The sequence below is a fragment of the Oryx dammah genome, unplaced genomic scaffold (assembly GCF_014754425.2).
Source record: "Oryx dammah isolate SB20612 unplaced genomic scaffold, SCBI_Odam_1.1 HiC_scaffold_24, whole genome shotgun sequence".
NCBI classification, from domain to species: domain Eukaryota; kingdom Metazoa; phylum Chordata; class Mammalia; order Artiodactyla; family Bovidae; genus Oryx; species Oryx dammah.
This window is the reverse complement of record NW_024070208.1, coordinates 84,881,404-84,899,389: the sequence shown is the minus strand read 5'-3', so window position 1 is coordinate 84,899,389 and position 17,986 is coordinate 84,881,404. Positions and strand designations below refer to the sequence as shown.

At 51.5% G+C, this 17,986-nt stretch overlaps 2 protein-coding genes across 4 annotated transcripts in view; both read left to right on the top strand.

Annotated features, from left to right (window-relative positions):
* The first annotated feature begins 846 nt into the window (after nucleotides 1-846).
* Nucleotides 847-14,795, top strand: DCUN1D2 (defective in cullin neddylation 1 domain containing 2). Its single transcript, XM_040267285.1, has 6 exons — nucleotides 847-860; nucleotides 7,369-7,432; nucleotides 7,477-7,558; nucleotides 12,187-12,269; nucleotides 13,312-13,405; nucleotides 14,118-14,795. The coding sequence occupies exons 1-6, from the start codon at nucleotides 847-849 to the stop codon at nucleotides 14,207-14,209; spliced, it is 429 nt and encodes a 142-aa protein (XP_040123219.1). The 3' UTR covers nucleotides 14,210-14,795.
* Nucleotides 14,796-17,280: 2,485 nt separating this feature from the next.
* The window catches only part of ADPRHL1 (ADP-ribosylhydrolase like 1), a 26,209-nt gene continuing 25,503 nt past the window's right edge, over nucleotides 17,281-17,986 (top strand). For 2 of the 3 annotated variants that reach the window (XM_040267485.1, XM_040267484.1), the window contains exon 1: nucleotides 17,281-17,907. In XM_040267485.1, coding sequence (XP_040123419.1) covers nucleotides 17,370-17,907 — 538 coding nt within the window. In that variant the 5' untranslated portion in view covers nucleotides 17,281-17,369. The remainder of the gene's footprint in view (nucleotides 17,908-17,986) is intronic. The other variant, XM_040267486.1, reaches the window with a different exon arrangement.

Below are 17,986 nucleotides of genomic sequence, written 5' to 3'. Positions count from 1 at the left end.
TGCACTTGACCTTGCTCCGAGTGAAGTGCCACGGCCTGCTCTGGCGCCTCCCGCAGCGGCAGGTGGCACCGCACCTCCAGGCGGGTCCGGAGACCGGCGAGCTCACGGGGCCTCACCGGTGTGCTCTTGCGGATGCGTTAGTGGGCGTCACTGTTTGATTTTCCCATGGAAAATTGCTAACTTCCTTAGTTTTATTTCTAAACTAGAAATTAGGAGAGGGGTGAGCCAGAATTTCTCAGCTGTTAAATGTGGGTGTATAAACTGGATAGCGCTGTGCAGTGGTATTAGCACTATAACAATGAAATCACTGTTGGAAATACATTCTTCCTTTTACCGTGAACGGTGGTGATAAAACCTTGAACTCCTGTGAGTGCCTCCCCATGCAGTGCAAGCTAAAATTCTGTAAACTTGAATTTTTGTTTGACTCTAGGGAAATCAAAATTTTTATTCATGATGACATTTTCAGAGACGTTTCAGTGATTTTTTTTTTTTCCTCTGAAAACCCAGAAACCTAGATTTAAAAAATAGGAGTATTTTCTGGATAAATTATCATCTGTTACTATTTCTTTCATATATACTTTAAAATTGCAGTGCATTGATTGATATATTAAACATTCTTTCCACCCATTTTAGTAATACTTTTCAAAATATCCAAGTTTTTAACTTATTTCTCCCTTAATTTTGAGTGTACACCCAGAAGATGAAAATAAAATTGGAATTGATGGAATTCAACAGTTTTGTGATGATTTAAGCCTAGATCCTGCCAGTATCACAGTTTTGGTTATAGCATGGAAATTCAGGGCTGCAACTCAGTGTGAATTTAGCAAAAAGGAATTTTTAGACGGCATGACAGAACTTGGGTAAGGAAACTGGTCTCAATCTAAACTTTTTCAGAAAGGAAAGTATTTCCGATGTTATTTTTCAGTGGCCTGTAAACGTCATATCAATTCATGTCCTTTGTATATAACTTTTTCAGAAAGGAAAGTATTTCCGGTGCTGTTTCTCAGTGGCCTGTAAACGTCATATCAACTCATGTCCTTTGTATATAACTTTTTCAGAAAGGAAAGTGTTTCCGGTGCTGTTTCTCAGCGGCCTGTAAACGTCATATCAATTCATGTCCTTTGTGCATTTTACAAGCTGCTTGTGCATCTGTACTCTTGAACCTTCAGTTTCCTTTTGAATTCCAATTAAGGTTTTGTTCAGTATTTTTATTCAGATTAATTCCTTTTGTTACACTTTCTCCTTTTTAATTTTCTCCTTCCAGTTTTGAGTTCTCGTAAACACCCAGGTGTCTTTGTCTTCAGCCATTCGTTTCATGCGCTGTGCACTAAAGGTCTCATTTCTCCTGTTGCTGCACTGAGCATTGATGAAATGTCGTTCCGTCTTCTGCTTGTCTGACTTCTCTGCTCTACCTAGAGTTGGAGTCGAAGGTTCGTTAATACCTTAAGGTGTTTCTTTCTTATTAGGTGAGTCAGAGAAGTACGTGAAAGCAGGTATCGTAAATGGCTTTTAACCATTAAGCTTCCTGCGCTGTCTCATGAAGTGTGTGGAAGCCAACCTGCTGACTTGCTGACACGCTGAGGTCTCAGTGTTGACAACTTTGACTCACTTATTTTTAGCTCCCAAAGGAGCTCAAAAGCCTTAGTAAACATGTTCTAAGGCTGTGCAGACAGGGTGCTTGTTTTCACTGAAACAAGAGGAGTCTGTCAAGATGGTAAGTTCTATGAGACTTTGTTTCTAATATCTCACCACACTCCAGGTAGTTGAATAAAACCAATTTAAAACCAAAGGAACAACAGCTCTCTGTGACAGTGCTGTAACGCGCATGTGCTTGTGTTCTTTGCACCTGGGAAAGCCTAGAGGTCCCAGTGTGCTTAGAACCGGAAAGACCCGTGAAAAGGGCCTTCTCTGACTGCTGGGCCAGCCACCCTGCCCATTAGAGCCGCCCCAAACGGGGGCTTCTGGAAACATGTGCTTCTTACAGAGACAATCTATGGTACTTCTCAGATATTGTCTAGACATACATCGCACAAAGAAAATTTTAAAATTGCTATTAGCCTATGAAGTGTCATAACTTTAAATACATATTTTAAAGATTTTGAGCATGAATCTTCCCAAAATGTTTTAGATCCTCTCACACCCTGTTACCTGGAGTTTACAGAATATAATTTAAGGTCACAAGTTAGTGATGGCCAGTGGCTGACTCTCTTCACACCTCATGGGGCAGTTAAAGGTGAAAGTACCATTTAAAGTATTAAAAGTTTGTGAATGCATTCGTGAACTATGCTGTGGAGAAGAACGTGTGCTTTTAGGGGCGTGAAGGACTATTTTCCTCTAAATGGTGCTGCTGCTGCTAAGTCGCTTCAGGCGTGTCCAACTCTGTGCGACCCCGCAGACAGCAGCCCACCAGGCTCCCCCGTCCCTGGGATTCTCCAGGCGGGCACACTGGAGTGGCTGCCGTTTCCGTCTCCTCTAAATGGTGCTAAGCTCTGGAAATACACTGGCTTCTGTGTCTGCTCCATTATGAGTTCCTCACACTTTTCCTGGCTGTTGACACCTGACTGGTTAGAATACCTGCCTTTAACAGTTAATTCTACACCTTTTCTTTGGGTGCTTGAGGATTCTTAGATAAACTGAATAAACTTTATGAAATACCTTGACATTTTTCAAAGCAAAAAATTGTCTGTGTAGGTCTTCCCTGCTGTACGCCTGGGTCTCTTTTATCTGTCTTTAACCCAGCACCACATATTCTTAATTGTTGTAGCTTTAGAAGAAGTCTTGATGAGTTAGTAAAGTCCTCCCACGTTGTCCATCTACTCCAAGATTGTTAGTGTTTATTATTTCAGTGGGGGGTAAGAAGAGTCTTTTCAACAAATGATGCTGACACGCGGGCAAACATGAAAAAGCTTACCCTCAGTCCCTCCTTCATACCGTACCTGCAAATCAGCTGGGGCGGATTGTAGACCTGTGCAAGGCACTAAAACCAAAGTTTTAGATTAAGAAACTAACCTTGGGTTAAGCTTTTTCAGAAAAGACAGAAAAGGTACTAACCAGAGATGAAAAAAGTGGTAAGTTGGACTTGATCAAAGTTAAAACCAGCATCAAAAGATGCTGGTGGGAAAATGAAAAAGATAAAACAGTGGGGAAAAAAACATTTGTTCTCTCTTTGTATATGTTATAATCACTATAAAACATAAAATTCAGTCTGAAAGAATCCAAGAAAAAAAGGACAAAAGGAAAATTAGCTTACGGTGGGACAGATAGCAAGCCCATGATAAAATGGAGGATTTAAGCCTAAAAGTGTTTGCATTCACATAATTACGTTAAACGTGAGTGAACTAAATGCTAGGTGGGTTTTTAAAAGTCAGCTAGTGTATATATGTACTGTTTACAGTAGACACACCTGAGGCGTAAGGGCACAGAACAGTGTGAGGCACAGAGTCTAACGCAGCGTGCGAACGTGAGCCAAACGTAGGCTGCTGCGGCTGTTAGTGTGTTAAAGCAAGCTTTATTAAAGCAGAAAGCAATTCTGCAGATAAGGAAAGACTTTTCTTTTTTTTCTTTTGGTGGAAAAAGAAAAGGTGCTTTACTCAGGAGGCCAGCAGCCTGGGAAGGTGGTGGGCTGGGGTCCTCAGGCCACCTGAGCTGCTGGTTAGGGGCGGGGACATCGGAAGTGGAGCGCCAGTCGGCCCCAAACACCCTCGAGGCTGGTCCTGCTGTGGCTGGGGATCGTCGTCTCCCTGGCTGGCTGCTTCTGCTGTCTAAGGCCCTGGAGACCTGTGGATACACATCCTGTGAGTTGCCGGCTCCCCAGCTCCAGCCCAAGGCAGGCAGAGCAGGATGGTATGAGCACCTGGGACCACATTCCCTGAAGACCTCATGCGATGTCTCGACTAGAGATGTTTTGACACAGAGAAACCAGCCAGTATGCAGGTGAGTGAGAGCAAGGAGGCAAGGTGGTGTGTGAGTGACTAAAGAGCAAGGGGAAGAGGGAAGAATGGAGGCAGGAGGAAGCTGAAGACCAGCTCCTGATGATAAAAGCTTTATTTTACCAGGACAGTGTAGTTTATTTAAAGCAGAAATTAAACCTCTAAAGAAAATGATAGAAATCTGCCAGGACAACGGGGAATACATCTTCCCATCTTCTCACACACATCTTACCAACTGGCAGACTAAGTGGATGAAAAATCAGTAGTAAATAGAAAATTCGGATAAGGAAATAGAACATTGCCCTTGATGTTGAGGAATACATCTTCTTTTCAAAAAGAACACTTAAGAATATTGACATAAACTGGGCCATAAGGTAAGATGCAACAATGTCCCAGATTTGAAGTGATACAATGTGTTTTCTGACCACAATACAACTAAGAAATATAACAAAAAGATAGCTAGATAGGTTGAAATCTGTGTGGATGCTGTACCTCTGAATAACCTTGGGTTGAGAAAGAAGTTACGACAGAAATTAGTATTTTGAGTGATGAAACTGTGTGAGAACGTGGGAGTCAGCTTCTTAGATGCATATTTTAGAAAGTTGAAACTCAGTAAGGAAAGCATCCATCTCAGCAAGTAGAGAAAAGAACAGGAGATTTAACTCAGACCCTACAGATAAAATGAGACTATATTATGAACATCTTTATAAATTTGAAAAATGAAATACAGCAGTTCTTTAAAAAATGACAACTTACTGAAACGGGCGTGTGAAGACATAGTTCTGTAAATCTTAAAAAATCAGAACCCATAATTTAAAATCTTTTCAAGGAGAAAACTTGTGGCCATGATGGGTTCACTGGCACATCTTACCCAACTTTTAGTAAAGAGAATAAAACCAGCTTCGCACCAGAGAAGAGCACAGGAAAAAAGACTCCTAGCATGTTTTGAGGCCAGCATAGCCTCAGTAGTAAAACCTAGAAAGGACCTGTTGAAAAGGGAAAATTATAAGTCTCTCTCAGTCATAAGAATCAAAAGACACATGATGAACAGAAGATGCAAAAGTCCTAACCAGATTTTCAGCAAAACAAATCAACCCTCCAAAACGAGTCAACCAAAAATCAGGATAAATTGTGATGACAGTTTGTTGCAGTCCAGGAATGCAAGATCTGTTTACCATTACAAACTCACCTAATGTAATTTATTGTGGTAACAGAAAAGGGAGGGGTGGCTGTTTTATCAGTGTGTAACATGGTACTTGCAGTAATTAGCAGTACTTGGAGTGGGGCAGGATGAGAGCCAGGAGACAAACCTGTGTTTCCAGAACACTTGATTCATAGCAGAGGTAGCCTTTTAGAGATGTGGAGGAGGAGTGGCTTTTCATGAAAGGGTCCTGTGGGGACTGGCTAGTCGTATGGGAAAACGGGCTTCCCTGGCGGCTCAGATGGTAAAGAATTCGCCTGCAATGCAGGAGACCCAGGTTCAGTTCCTTGGTTGGGAAGATCTCCTGGAGAAGGAAATGGCCACCCACTCCAGTGTTCTTGCTTAGAGAATTCCACGGACAGAGGAGCCTGGCGGGCTGTAGGCAACTCGATCACAAAGAGCTGGACACGACCGAACGACTAACACTTCGGTGGGAGAAGGCTCGTCCGTTCAGCGAGTTGTAGATCTCCAGGCGAAGGCCACGGGCAGAGAATACCTGCAGCCCTGCAGAAGCTCATCATCAGAAACCACCGCAGAGAAGACTAGAGCGTGAACCGTGCTGCCCCGAAACCAGAACTTCTGACCAGAAACAGCACCAGGAGGCACCACGCGGGGAAGGAGGGGCGCGGGCCGTGAGGGGCTCTGCTGACATAAGTACCCCCACAAAACGAGAAAAAGATGACCTGGCTGAGAGCGGACAGGAGGCGTGATTGCGCCCTTCACAGAGGGTGCTTTCCAAGGGGCCAGTGGGGATGCAAGCAGCACTCAGCCCCACTCGGGGGTGGGGGGTGGGGGGTGCAAATTAGGGGCTCACCAGACTAGGCCCTCCCAGGCCCTTTCTAGGACAGCTGCCGAGTGTCGCCGGTGGGCATTTCCCCGGAGGAGGGTTTGACTGGAATCGTGGGTGGGTGTCTGCCTCACACATTCACTTGTGTGCCAGGATACACATATGGGAACCTTTAACGTTCTTCGTGACCAGAAAACTAGGAACAGCCAAAATGCTTGCCTGTAGCACAGCAGTGTTGCTCAGCGTGACCGCAGTGGCGTGCTGTGAGACGAGGTGAACCACCAGAGCCCACGTGTCACACGGGCGAGCCTCGCACACACACCGCTGGCACGGAAACCCAGACACAAAGTGGAACTCGGGAGCTCCCGCCCGTCACCTGCAAAGCGGGGGTGACTGGCCCACCAAGGAGCTCAGGTGCCGTGATGGGGCGCGGAGAAGAGCAGGGCTGACGGCCTGGAGGAGGAGGGCGGTGGTGGGAGGGGCTGGGGCCCCGCTCACCCGCCAGACACCGAGCTCCACGCGGGCTCGGGGACCTGCCCCACCGGGCCACGCGGGTCAGTGACGTACGGCTCTCAGCCGCCTCCTTGCCATGCAGTCAGAACAGACAACCGATTTTATGTTTCGCTGTTCTAAAGCCTGCTTTACTGAGGGCTTTTAAATATTGACTTTTTGGAGGAAAATCCAGTTTTAAAGCGATAGAGTTGTTTCCCTGTGTTGGCTGTTTTACGTCCAGCCCACTGTAATGAAGCATGCCCTGGACACTGGCCTGAGTCTGCAGGCCTGTCTCCTCCCGGACGGTACAGGCTGCAGGTCGGCCCAGCTCTGCCCTCAGCAAGGGCCCAGGTCTTCCCGCCTCGTCTCCATCATGCCTGGGTGCAGGTCTCTGCGGGACCCCGGCTGCCTGGCTATATTCCAGCCCACACAGGCAAGGAGAGCCTTGCAGCTTATGTGGGTGTTTTTTTTTTTTTTTTCCTTTACTTTTAATGACATCTCTGTGTGCGTGGTAAGTCGCCTCAGTTATGTCCAACTCTTTGTGACCCCGTGGGCTGTAGCCTGCCAGGCTCCTCTGTCCATGAGATTCTCCAGGTCAGAGCACTGGAGTGGGCTGCCATTTCCTCCTCCAGGGGATTTTCCCGACCCAGGGATCGAACCTGCATCTCCTATGTCTCCTGCGTGGGCAGGCGGGCTCTTTAACCCCTGTGCCCCCTGGGAAGCCCAGTGGCCTCTCTACTAAGATGCAGGCCATGCGCCATATGACTCAGTGGGTTTGGTTTCTTCACAGAGCGTGGGGTTATCACCACAAACAGGGCCAGCCCTTTCTAGCCCTTGTAGCCAGAGCAGGGACCTTAGCTCCACCCTTAGGCCCGAGCCTCAGGCCGCACCGGAGCGCGGGGAGGCTGGAGCCCTGTCCGCCGCCGCGACGCCCACTTGAGGCTCTGTTCCTGTCCCAGGTGTGACAGCACGGAGCAGCTGAGAGCCCTACTGCCCGGACCGGAGCAGGAGCCGAAGGACGTGGTGAAGTTCAAGGCCCTTTACCAGCTCACCTTCACCTTCGCTAGGAGCCCAAGGACGTGGTGAAGTTCAAGGCCCTTTACCAGTTCACCTTCACCTTCGCTAGGAGCCCGGCGCAGAAAGGGCTAGGTGAGCACGCCTGCCAGACACTGGGCAGCTCGAGAGGCCGCACGGGCGTGGCCAGCAGGGCTCCGGGCGGGCCCCTCCTCTGGGGACCCCACTGAGGGCGCCCCTCGCCGCTGGGACAGTCCCACGCGCTCCAGCCCCTCAGCCTGCAGTCACTCCTGATGTGGAGCCAAAAATACAATTTTAAATGTGGAATAATTTTCGGATGCTCTGCGTTCTCTCCTATTGATGTGTAATTGTCTAATGGGTTAGAGACGCGGGCAGGAGACATTAATCTCATCCTGGGCTGGGGATTTAATGTTAACTTACTTAAACTCTGATGTGTGTTGGATTATATTTTTCTTCTTCTTTCAGAGATGCATGCTTTTGCCAAGATGGTACTTGTGCACTACCGTATGTGGTCTATACGGAAACTCTTATCTTGTGTTTCCGGTTTAAGGGTTTGGTTTGAGGACTATAAAGTCCACTTATTTCTGTTGCCATGTCACAGAGAACCTCAAACTCAGGGTTTCAAGCAGCCGTCGTTTTTATGGCGTACGATCCTTTGGCTCAGGGCTCTGCAGGGCTCCGCCGAACAGCCCTCTGTGCCACGCGGGTCAGCTCAGACGCCCAGTGGTGTTCCCGCTGTGGCTGGATGCCGCCTGCCCTGGCTGACTGGGGCTCCCCTGCAGGGCGGTGACCCCGCCAGAAGGCTGCAGGGCTGCAGGCAGGGGAGGTGGGAGCTGCCTGGAAATCCTACAGCCTTGATTCCATCTGAGGTCATCGCGCTTGCCGTGCTTTTAAAATTCCACTGTAAGTTCTAAGAGGTTGCAAATTAGTCCAAGTTAATCGCCTGTTTTAAAGTTTATAAACTTACTTTCTTTGGTCATGAAGTTCAGCGTGAGGAGAAGTATTTTGAAGCACTCTTGCAGCATGGAGCCCGGCATGTGCAGCCTCTATTTTAAGTAGCTTTGCCTGAGTATCAGGCAGCAGAAAAGGAGAAATTTACAGTTTATCCTGTAATTCCTTTACTGAGAGGAAAAAAAAAATCATTATCTACTTTATGCCTATAGACAAATGAGATGTTTGTCAGAATCAGTCACTGAAGAATTGCAACAGTTACTGATATCGTGTCTGTGCTTCATGAGACTCATTGAGAGAACATAAAATTGTGTTAAAGGGAACAGTAGCCTCTTCAGGAAAAGTATTACATACCTGGACACTTCACAGACATCACACTTTATTTTAGAAGGTTTTTTGAGGGTTTTTTAAAGAAAGATACAAAGCCGGGTGAGTATGGGGGAGCAGGAGGGAGGCTCGAGGTGGGAGGGCAGCAATCCCAGAACCGATCCCCGTTGTCCATGAAAGAGACTGGCACAGCGTTGTAAGGCGACTGCTATTCGCTGTTGTTGCTCAGTGACCCAGTCGTGTCTGACTCTTTGCAACTCCACGGACTGCAGCATGCCAGGCTTCCCTGTCCTTCACTATCTCCCAAAGCAACTGTACTTCAATTAAAAAAAAAAAAGAGTAATTTTACAGCTGTGAACCCCAGATGGAACAATTGATTTTACAGTTTCCAAAGTTTACGACATTGTCTTCTGAAGGGTTAAATGTAATTTAAAGAGGTTGATTCAAGTGTTCCTATAATTCCTAAACCAGCGTGGACAGCAGCAGAAAGGGTGGAAAAAACAGCCTGCAGGCCAAGGCTTCATCCCCTTCAGACCTGTGAGCCTGTGGTGTGTAGTCAGAGGGGGACGTGTCGCTCGCTGGTTATTCCTTAGCCTAGCGCTGCTTCGTTGCTCAGTCGTGCCCGACTCTTTGTGAGCCCATGGACTGTTCAGTCCATGCAGCTCTCCAGGCCGGAATACTGGAGTGGGCAGCCGTGCCCTCCTCCAGGGCATCCTCCCGACCCAGGGATCAGACTGGGGTTTCCTGCACGGCAGGCGGACCCTTCACCAGCTGAGCCCCTAGGGAGCCCCCGAAAGGGAGATGATCAACCCTGATGCTTCGCTTTAACGTGAGATGCTCGGCGTGGCTTACACTGGCTCGAGTCCGCAATCAGCTGGCTTTGAGAAATCATAATTTTTGAGGAAGTAAAGTTTCATGATTATTAACTAATTTTTCCGTCAGCCCAAAGGTTCTTTTTTGACGGAACGGTCATCTTTATGATCTAATTCTAAATGGAGCATCGCAGACATAAATTTTACTTAGGAACATCTTATAGCCATTTTCTTACTCAGGAGGCAGGGTTTCCAGAGGTTATTAGAGACAGAATAGCTGCTCAGATGACTCCTTTCATGGCCAGTAGAGGAGATTTTGTTCTTGATCTCAGCTCTCAAGTTCTATCACTTTGAGTGTTGCTATTGTTTTGCAAATGGCCAGGTCCATCAGGACAGCACTCAGCGTATTTGCTGAGGTGATGCTGGGTCTCTGAAAATGCAGGTATCTGCTGTGAGTCGTGTGCTTCACAAATAACGCACATCGGGAACTTTTATAAGAAGGGTTTCTAGGACCAAACGAACCCAAAAGTAACCAGATTTAGTGTCCGCCATAAAGCTTTATTTTTCTCTCTCCCCAGGTTTGCCTCCATTGCTCAGTGTGAGGCTTTCCGTCGCTAAGATGAGCTGAGTCTGGGCTTCCTCAGTGATAAGGAAGGAGACTCAGGGCGCGGGCCCGCGGGCAAGGTCCAGCCAGCCTTCTCTCCTGCCCATTCTGCAAGTTTTCTGACCACTGCTTTCTTGCTAGGACTCCAGGTTATTTCAGACTGAGTTATCTTAGGGACGTTAAACACACAGGAGATAGAGGCATTTTATTTGAAGTTGGCTACCACTCACGTATCTCTTGCTCGTCCATTTCTAACAGTTGACCTGGGAACCTCAGATCAGAGCTTCAGCTTTTACGGCTTCTGTCCAAGTCGGGCCAAACCAGATTTAGAAGAAAACCTTTTGGAAGGTGTTGACTAGACTATTTTGCACTGAACGCATTTGTTGCCTTAAATGTTTATTTGCCTGCTTTTTGCACTCATTCTCCCGGCATGCACACACAAGCACTATTTCAGCGCCAGACTGTTGTATCATCTGATTGTGAGGAGCACTAGCCGGCCTCGTTGAAGGTTCTCAGCTTCAGAAAGTTACCTTCTCAGCCCCTTGATGTTCTGGTGTATCAATCACACAGAAATGAACCGATACCAGCCTTGCAGTGAGCAGAGAGCGAGTCCCTCTCCTGCAGCCCTGACGCTCAGCTTCTGTGTCCGTGAACATCCCACCTCGTGATGCAGCCCACGGCGTCAGTCTGTTTAGACGTGAAATTGTCGCTACCTTCCAGCTGGGGGAACATGAGGATGTTGACTTCTACTGGTGACCAGACAACTTGCTGACTTGTCTTGGATCTATCTTAAGAAATCCCAAGTCTTTACATACTTACGGGATCGACTTTTGAATCAGATTCCATTTTAGTTCTTACCGTGGCAAGGAAGGTCTGTTTGGAAAGCACTGTGTCCCTTCCTTTCTAAACAAGCTTTTAACTTGTAGTTCATCACTTAGAAAGTGCGTGGGGCTGTTTTTTTTTCATGTATATATAAGTGGTATGCATTAATCGTATCCAGCTAATCATATCCAGGTCGGTTCAGCTGCCAAGAAAGCCCAGTACATGAGAAAAACAGTCTTCATAATGGATCAGTTCAGTTCAGTTCAGTCGCTCAGTCATGTCCGACTCTCTGCGACCCCATGAATCGCAGCACGCCAGGCCTCCCTGTCCATCACCATCTCCGGAGTTCACTCAGACTCACGTCCATCAAGTCAGTGATGCCATCCAGCCATCTCATCCTCGGTCGTCCCCTTCTCCTACTGCCCCCAATCCCTCCCAGCATCAGGGTCTTTTCCAATGAGTCAACTCCTCATGAGGTGGCCAAAGTACTGGAGCTTCAGCTTTAGCATCATTCCTTCCAAAGAACACCCAGGGCTGATCTCCTTCAGAATGGACTGGTTGGATCTCCTTGCAGTCCAAGGGACCCTCAAGAGTCTTCTCCAACACCACAGTTCAAAAGCATCAATTCTTCGGCGCTCAGCCTTCTTCACAGTCCAACTCTCACATCCATACATGACCCCTGGAAAAACCATAGCCTTGACTAGACGGACCTTAGTCGGCAAAGTAATGTCTCTGCTTTTGAATATACTATCTAGGTTGGTCATAACTTTTCTTCCAAGGAGTAAGCGTCTTTTAATTTCATGGCTGCAATCACCACCTGCAGTGATTTTTGGAGCCCCCCAAAATAAAGTCTGCCACTGTTTCCACTGTTTCCCCATCTATTTCCCATGAAGTGATGGGACCAGATGCCACGATCTTCGTTTTCTGAATGTTGAGCTTTAAGCCAACTTTTCCACTCTCCACTTTCACTTTCATCAAAAGGCTTTTTATTAGAGGATAATTATTGACACATCCAACTATCCTAGTACACAAATTGTTTTCAAAGCCATTTTCCCCAAGGTACCGAGTCAGATTCAGCTTCAGGAGCTCATCTGTAAGCCTTAGACCTCATGTAACCATGTAAGACTACCGAGTATTAGTAAGTGAACACCAGCGTGCCAAGAAGTGGTCACTGTGCTGTGTTAAAAGGGGTTGGGACTCGTAAGTGCTTTCTCTCTTTTTGCCAGATTTGGAAATGGCCATCGCGTACTGGAATCTGGTATTATCCAGAAGGTTTAAGTCTCTAGATCTTTGGAACACCTTCTTGTTGGTAAGGGTCCCCATGCGAGGGTTCAGCCGGGGTAGTTACCGTCCTAATAACCGATTGCTTGTCTGCGGGCCCTGAGGAACCAGTGTCCCCAGCTGCGGTCCCAGGGAGCCCACCTGCGGCCATGCTCTGCCTCCTGCAGAAAGTGGTGCCGTGGGCTCGGGCCAGGCTGCTCGAGGCCACCTCCAGACTGTGTGTCTGTGGTCCCCGCCCCAGGGCATTCATGGGCTGAGACTGCTCGGTGACCGCGGCCGAGGGGAGGGCACAGGCTGCCGGGCCCGTCCCTGACCGCGGGAGGTGGCTGTGCTATCCTGCTCAGGGTCCCCCTGCTCTGTGAGGACCAGTCCTTCTAGTGGAGGGGTGTGGCGCGGCCCTCCAGGAGCAACCTGGGAAAGGACCCCAGTATGTGCCGCAGGAGGGCCGGGCAGTGGGGGGCAGTGGGGGGCCCGGGGCGCAGTGGGGGGCGGCGGGAGCAGAAGAACACACGTGATGCACGTGTGCACATACGCTGGAGTGTGAGACGCGCTTGGGAGCCGTCTGTGGACCCGTGCACTCACACGTGCAAAGACAGGCCCTGGGGGCTGGGAGCCTCTGGGAGGCCTAGGGCTGCTCTCCAGCTGGGGCCCCCGAGGAGCAGAGCGGGCCCCCCGGTGTCTGCAGCGTCCAGTGGCGGGGCGCGTCCAGCCCTGCGGAGAGCCACCTGGCTCACGGGCAGTGGGCGCCTCCAGATGCCACTGGCCCATGTTGTTTCTGAGCTGGCTTCAGGCTTGGGTACAGAGATTAAAAATGCTGCCTTTCTGTGTGAAATAAAAGTCAGTAATTTTTGCTTTATTTTGGGTTTCAGGAAGCGTGCTTTCTGCAGCTGCACGTTGGCGCCATGCAGCTCCTAACACTGGCCCGAAGCACCACTGCTGCATTGGCTCCTGACGGCACTGGTCTGGTCCTCACGCCTGGTCCTCACACCTGGTCACATTATGTCCTGAGACCGCCGGGCTGAGAGCGCCATCCGAGCCAGCGGCCCACTGGCTTTCCTCTTGTGTTTTAGGGGCATCACAAAAGATCGATCCCAAGGGAGCCTTGGAACCTTCTAGATTTTGGAAACGTGATCGCAGATGACATGTCCAACTATGATGAAGAAGGTAGGCGAAATCCACAGACCTCAGGTGATGGCCAGTGGGCAGGTGGGTCCCCGTTGACCTCTGCCCAACCCCGTGTGTGAGACAGGGGTGATGAAGTGACTAGTACTCACTTATTATGTCCTGTAAATCCCACAAGAGAAAATACCGCGCACATTTGAAGTCGGGAGGACCTCTTCTGAGCTGAAGCTTTCAAGGTGGGTGTGCAGAGGCCCCGAGGCAGGACCACAAGCAGGGTGGTAACGGGTCCCGCTGACCCCAGTGTGGCCAGCGGTTATTCCATCACGCCGGCGAAGCACACAGAGGATTCCAGCCTGTGTTTACTCCCCTGAGTACCAGCACACCTGCAGCGGCCCCCACCCCAGACGTTCAGGGCTCAGGGAGCTTATCCCACCTGCTGCACTGCGGGCGCTGCCCGCTCGGAAAGGATGCTCACCCCCAGCCCCCTCTGCCCAGCGCAGACGTGACTGCGGGCATGCTCAGCGGGGCTGGCGGGGGGCGCTGCTCACAGACGCGTGCACGCCAGCACACAGCTCCTGCCGCTCCCGGCTGGCCAGAGCCGAGGAGGGTAATTTCAGCTGATCCATTATGTGTAGAAGTTTAAAATCACTTGAGTTCTTGAGATATAAATGTTGGATTGTGAGAAAAATCCTTTGACTATGAAAAATGTTATCCTAAAATGCCGATTTTTTTCAAACCTTTTGCTTTCTTTTAGGAGCATGGCCTGTTCTCATAGGTGATTTCGAAGAATACGCACGGCCAGTGGTCACAGGTGGTAAAGGCAGTCGTGTCTCAGCAGAAAATTGAGCTGGATTTAGATGAATGGGAACCGCATCCTGCAGGAGACGCTGGCCAGCTGTGCCCGTCGCCCATTTCTTCCTGACCAGTCGTGAGCCTGGAGACCCCCTCCCGCTGCTTAGAGAAGACGCCGCTGACTACTGGTGCCGGAGACCCTCCATGATCGCGGCTGGGCGCCTGGAGGCGGGGCTCTAGCCCTGCTGTAGGAACCCTCGGTGACTGTGGAGGGGCGGAGCCTGTCTGCAGCCTCTGACCTTCAGATCCTGGTGAGCCCTGCACGCTCACACCCATTGGTTGTCCTGGAACCACATCTAAGAAACTGCCGGTCAGGCAGCGGGACACATGTCCTGAGAAGACAGTTAGATGCTGATGTTTTCAGATTTGGTACCAGGATTAAGAAGTAAGTTTTTTTAATTATCCAGATTTATCAGCTTTGTTTTCTCTGGATGATCATGGGAATGGTTTTACAGGTCGACGGGCTGTTGAGGTTTGCACAGCAACTTTAAACTCTATGCAAGTCAGCGGGTCTGTTTACTGCTAATAGTGTCCATTAAGCTTCCTAAGAAGCTTCATAAAGTATGCATGTATGCTTTTTTTTAAAAATGTATTTTATTACATTTAAAGAGACATTTTTCTGTGAGAAATTATCTCTTTTGTGATAAATTTAAAATTTAAAATCAACTGTTGGCTCCTTTCTTCTGTCTGTAATGTGAGCACTTGCTGTCCACCCTCCTGCCCTTCACGTGTGGTCACATCCAGAAGGTAAGACACACGTGATTGTCCCCCGAATGCCACAAACCAGAAACCATGTCACACGCACGTGGAGTGGAGTGTTGGCGCCCCGAGCCGCTGGCCTCCGGCATGGCCCCGCCACCTCCTTTCCTTCCTGGGAGTCAAGCCTAGCTCGGGGGCTGGGAGGGCGGCTGTCCCGCGTGCTGTGCAGGTGGGCGCCGCGACCTGCCTGCCCATCGTGGAAGTGGCTTCGCGTGGCGGTTTGAGAAGCGCTGGGTGGGCCACACCTCGAATGTGGACGATCACGTCACGGCACACCCTTAGCCCCACCACGGCCCCGCTTACGGGACAGAAACTGGGGCAATTCACGGGAGAGGGGAGTGCCCTCAGATCTGCAGAATGTGTGCCTAAAATGTGCAGCTTAGTCTGGCTTCCTGAAGTATGAGCCACCCAGACCTGAGTTCTGGAGACCCAGCCGGGCTGGCAGTGTGCGGTGGGGGCTCAGCCCCTCTCGAGGTGCAGGGCCCGGAAGTCGCTAACCTCTCCCAGCCCCACTGCTGTGGCCGCAAAGAAAACACAGGCCACCTCTGCCCACAAGCCTGGGGTTCTTAGAGCTTTAACAGAAGCCTCAACAATCGTTCAGGGTCCTTCGAGGGGCTGTGGGTTCTGGCGTGTGAGTTCCGTTCAGAGAGGTTGCAGGACTCCGGCCTGTGAGGGTCGCGAGGGCTGCGGCCCTGCTTCATCCTGAGGCTTAAGGCTGTGTGGGGAAGGCAGTCTGCGCACGCAGGCCTCCTTGTCCATCAGCAGACGCGAGAGCTCAGGGACTGGACCGAGTCTCTCGCATATGGCCGGTGTCTGTCCTTCTATCATAAGCGTTCCCGTCCGGTGAGCTGTGGAAGCGCCGAGCACTCGGAAACACTGAAGTGCTTCTCTCTGGGGCCGTGGTGGCTTTCTGCTCTGCCCCGGACGCGCGGACGCTGTGCGCTGGCTGTCCTCCTCCGCCCCACGTGGGGAGCAGCCGCCACACCCGGGGCCCTCCCAGCTGTGTCTGGCCTGCCGCCTCCTGACAGAATCGCGCCCCACGTGGACGGCCTGAACCCTCTCCTCGCCTCTCTCGGTGTCAGGCGGCCCCTGCTGAGCATGCCTGCTTCAGGTGGGCGGTTACAGATCTCAGGACACACAGCAGCCTCAGGGTGCACGGGCGTTCCTCTGGCTGATAAGAACCGTGCCCCCGCCTAGCCCACCGCCACGCAGAGTGCACACACGCTGGAGGCACGCGGACTCACCAAATGCGAGGTGAGCGAGCGTGGATGCCCCGCACCCACCGAGCCTCCTGGCCGGAGTAGCACCACCCCCTGCTGTGGCGGTGACACCACGCGTGCTGGTCTGTGATGTCGGCTTAGTAGAAGCTTACGGGGCGGTTACGCACGTCTCTGGCTCCTGGCTCTGCAGGGCGGCCACCCCCATGCTCACGGCACGCGGCCAGGGCTCACCTCCCAGCGTCCGCTTGGCTCACGTCGGCCGAACGGTGTGCAGTTGCCCTGAGCACCTCTGAGGACGGTGCCTCTGCCTCAGCCACGAGTGTTTCTGCCTCGCGGTGCCCTTCTCCCCACGGCGGGCAGCTGGCAGAGGGCTGCCCTCAGGGAGGGGGCTTGCGTGCCTAGCAACCCAATGGCACTCACTGTGAGGCCCCTGGCTTCAGGGTCTCTCAGAACCATGCCAGCTGGAGTTGTGTTCCAGAGCCTCACTCTCAACACAGGCTGCGAAGAGGCCACCTTAGGATCTTAGCACCTTATCATCTTAGCATCTTAGCCTCTTGCTGTTACTGAAACTCTATCAGATGCATTCCTCACATCCTGGTACCCTGGTCTGATGTAGGACTGGGTCCTGTGGTACCATGAGCCTGGGGACACAGATGGCGGCTTTTCTGACCCTGGGCTTCAGGTCCAGATGCCTGGTTTACACCTGGACCCCCCAGCTGCAGCACCGCCATGAACACTCTTCCCATGGAACAGGGGTGGGGACCCTGCATCCCGCCCCACACGGAATGGCCTGTGTCTGTCAGGGAGGCTTTGCCAGCGCTGGGCTGGGGGCACCCAGCTCGCTGCAGCTGCAGCCGCTTCTTCTTCCCATCAACATGTTCCACAGTCACACGGCCTCCCGAAACCAAAGCCGCGCGCGTGACAGCTGAGTCCCAGCGGGGTGCTGGGTGCAGGAGCCAGGTGTAGGCTGCTGAGGGCGACACGTGTGACGGCGAGTCCAGGAGACGCGAAGACGCAGGGGCAAGGCAGATGGGTGGAGGCCCGGGACCAGGGGGTCGTGGCGGCAGAGGGGCCAGGGACTCAGGGGTCTCGGCCTGGCCGCGGGAGGCCGACACGCACTGTGTGATTGACTGGATTGAGCCTGGGTGTGGGGCTTCCATGCCAGAGCTCTAGAAATGCGAGTGCGTCCTCCAGGTCACTGGGCGGATTTCCCCAGAGCGGCGGCCTCGCCCGCCCTGGGCTGTTCTGAGCCGCAGACACCTCCTCAGAAGAGCCAGCTCAGTCCCAACCCTGTGGACAGACGCTGCCGCCCCACGTGGCTGGGGGAGGCTGTGAGCTGCCATCCAGACGGTGTTCTCATTGGTGCCACCTGCAGAGACAGAGGAGGAGTGCCTGCCACTCGGGAAGGCTCCCGACAGCAGCACAATGAGCAGCCCAGAGGTCAGCGGGGCGGACTGAAGGCAGAGCAGCACGGCTGCCGCCCGCAGCCGGGGGCAGATATGGAGAAGTTCCAGGCTGCGATGCTGCTGGGGGCCGTCGGGGACGCGCTGGGGTTTGGGCACGCTGCCAGGGAGAGCAGCGGCTCGGGCGCCAGGGTCCAGGAGGAGATGGGGAAGGGAGGTGGGCTGGACCACCTCGTGCTCTCGCCAGAGACGTGGCCGGTGAGCGACAACACCATCATGCATGTGGCCACAGCAGGGGCCCTCGTCACAGGTGAGGCTCTGCCCGGGGGTGGGGGCGGGGGCGGGGGCGGGGGGCCCAGAGCCCGGGGGTCGCTCGGCACAGGTGAGGC

What these genes read in the sequence shown, in the direction of transcription:
- DCUN1D2 (XM_040267285.1), top strand. An exon ending in TTTGGAACACCTTCTTGTTG is followed by an intron (nt 12,270 to 13,311) that starts GTAAGGGTCCCC and finishes CTTGTGTTTTAG; the next exon opens with GGGCATCACAAAAGATCGAT. An exon ending in GTCCAACTATGATGAAGAAG is followed by an intron (nt 13,406 to 14,117) that starts GTAGGCGAAATC and finishes GCTTTCTTTTAG; the next exon opens with GAGCATGGCCTGTTCTCATA.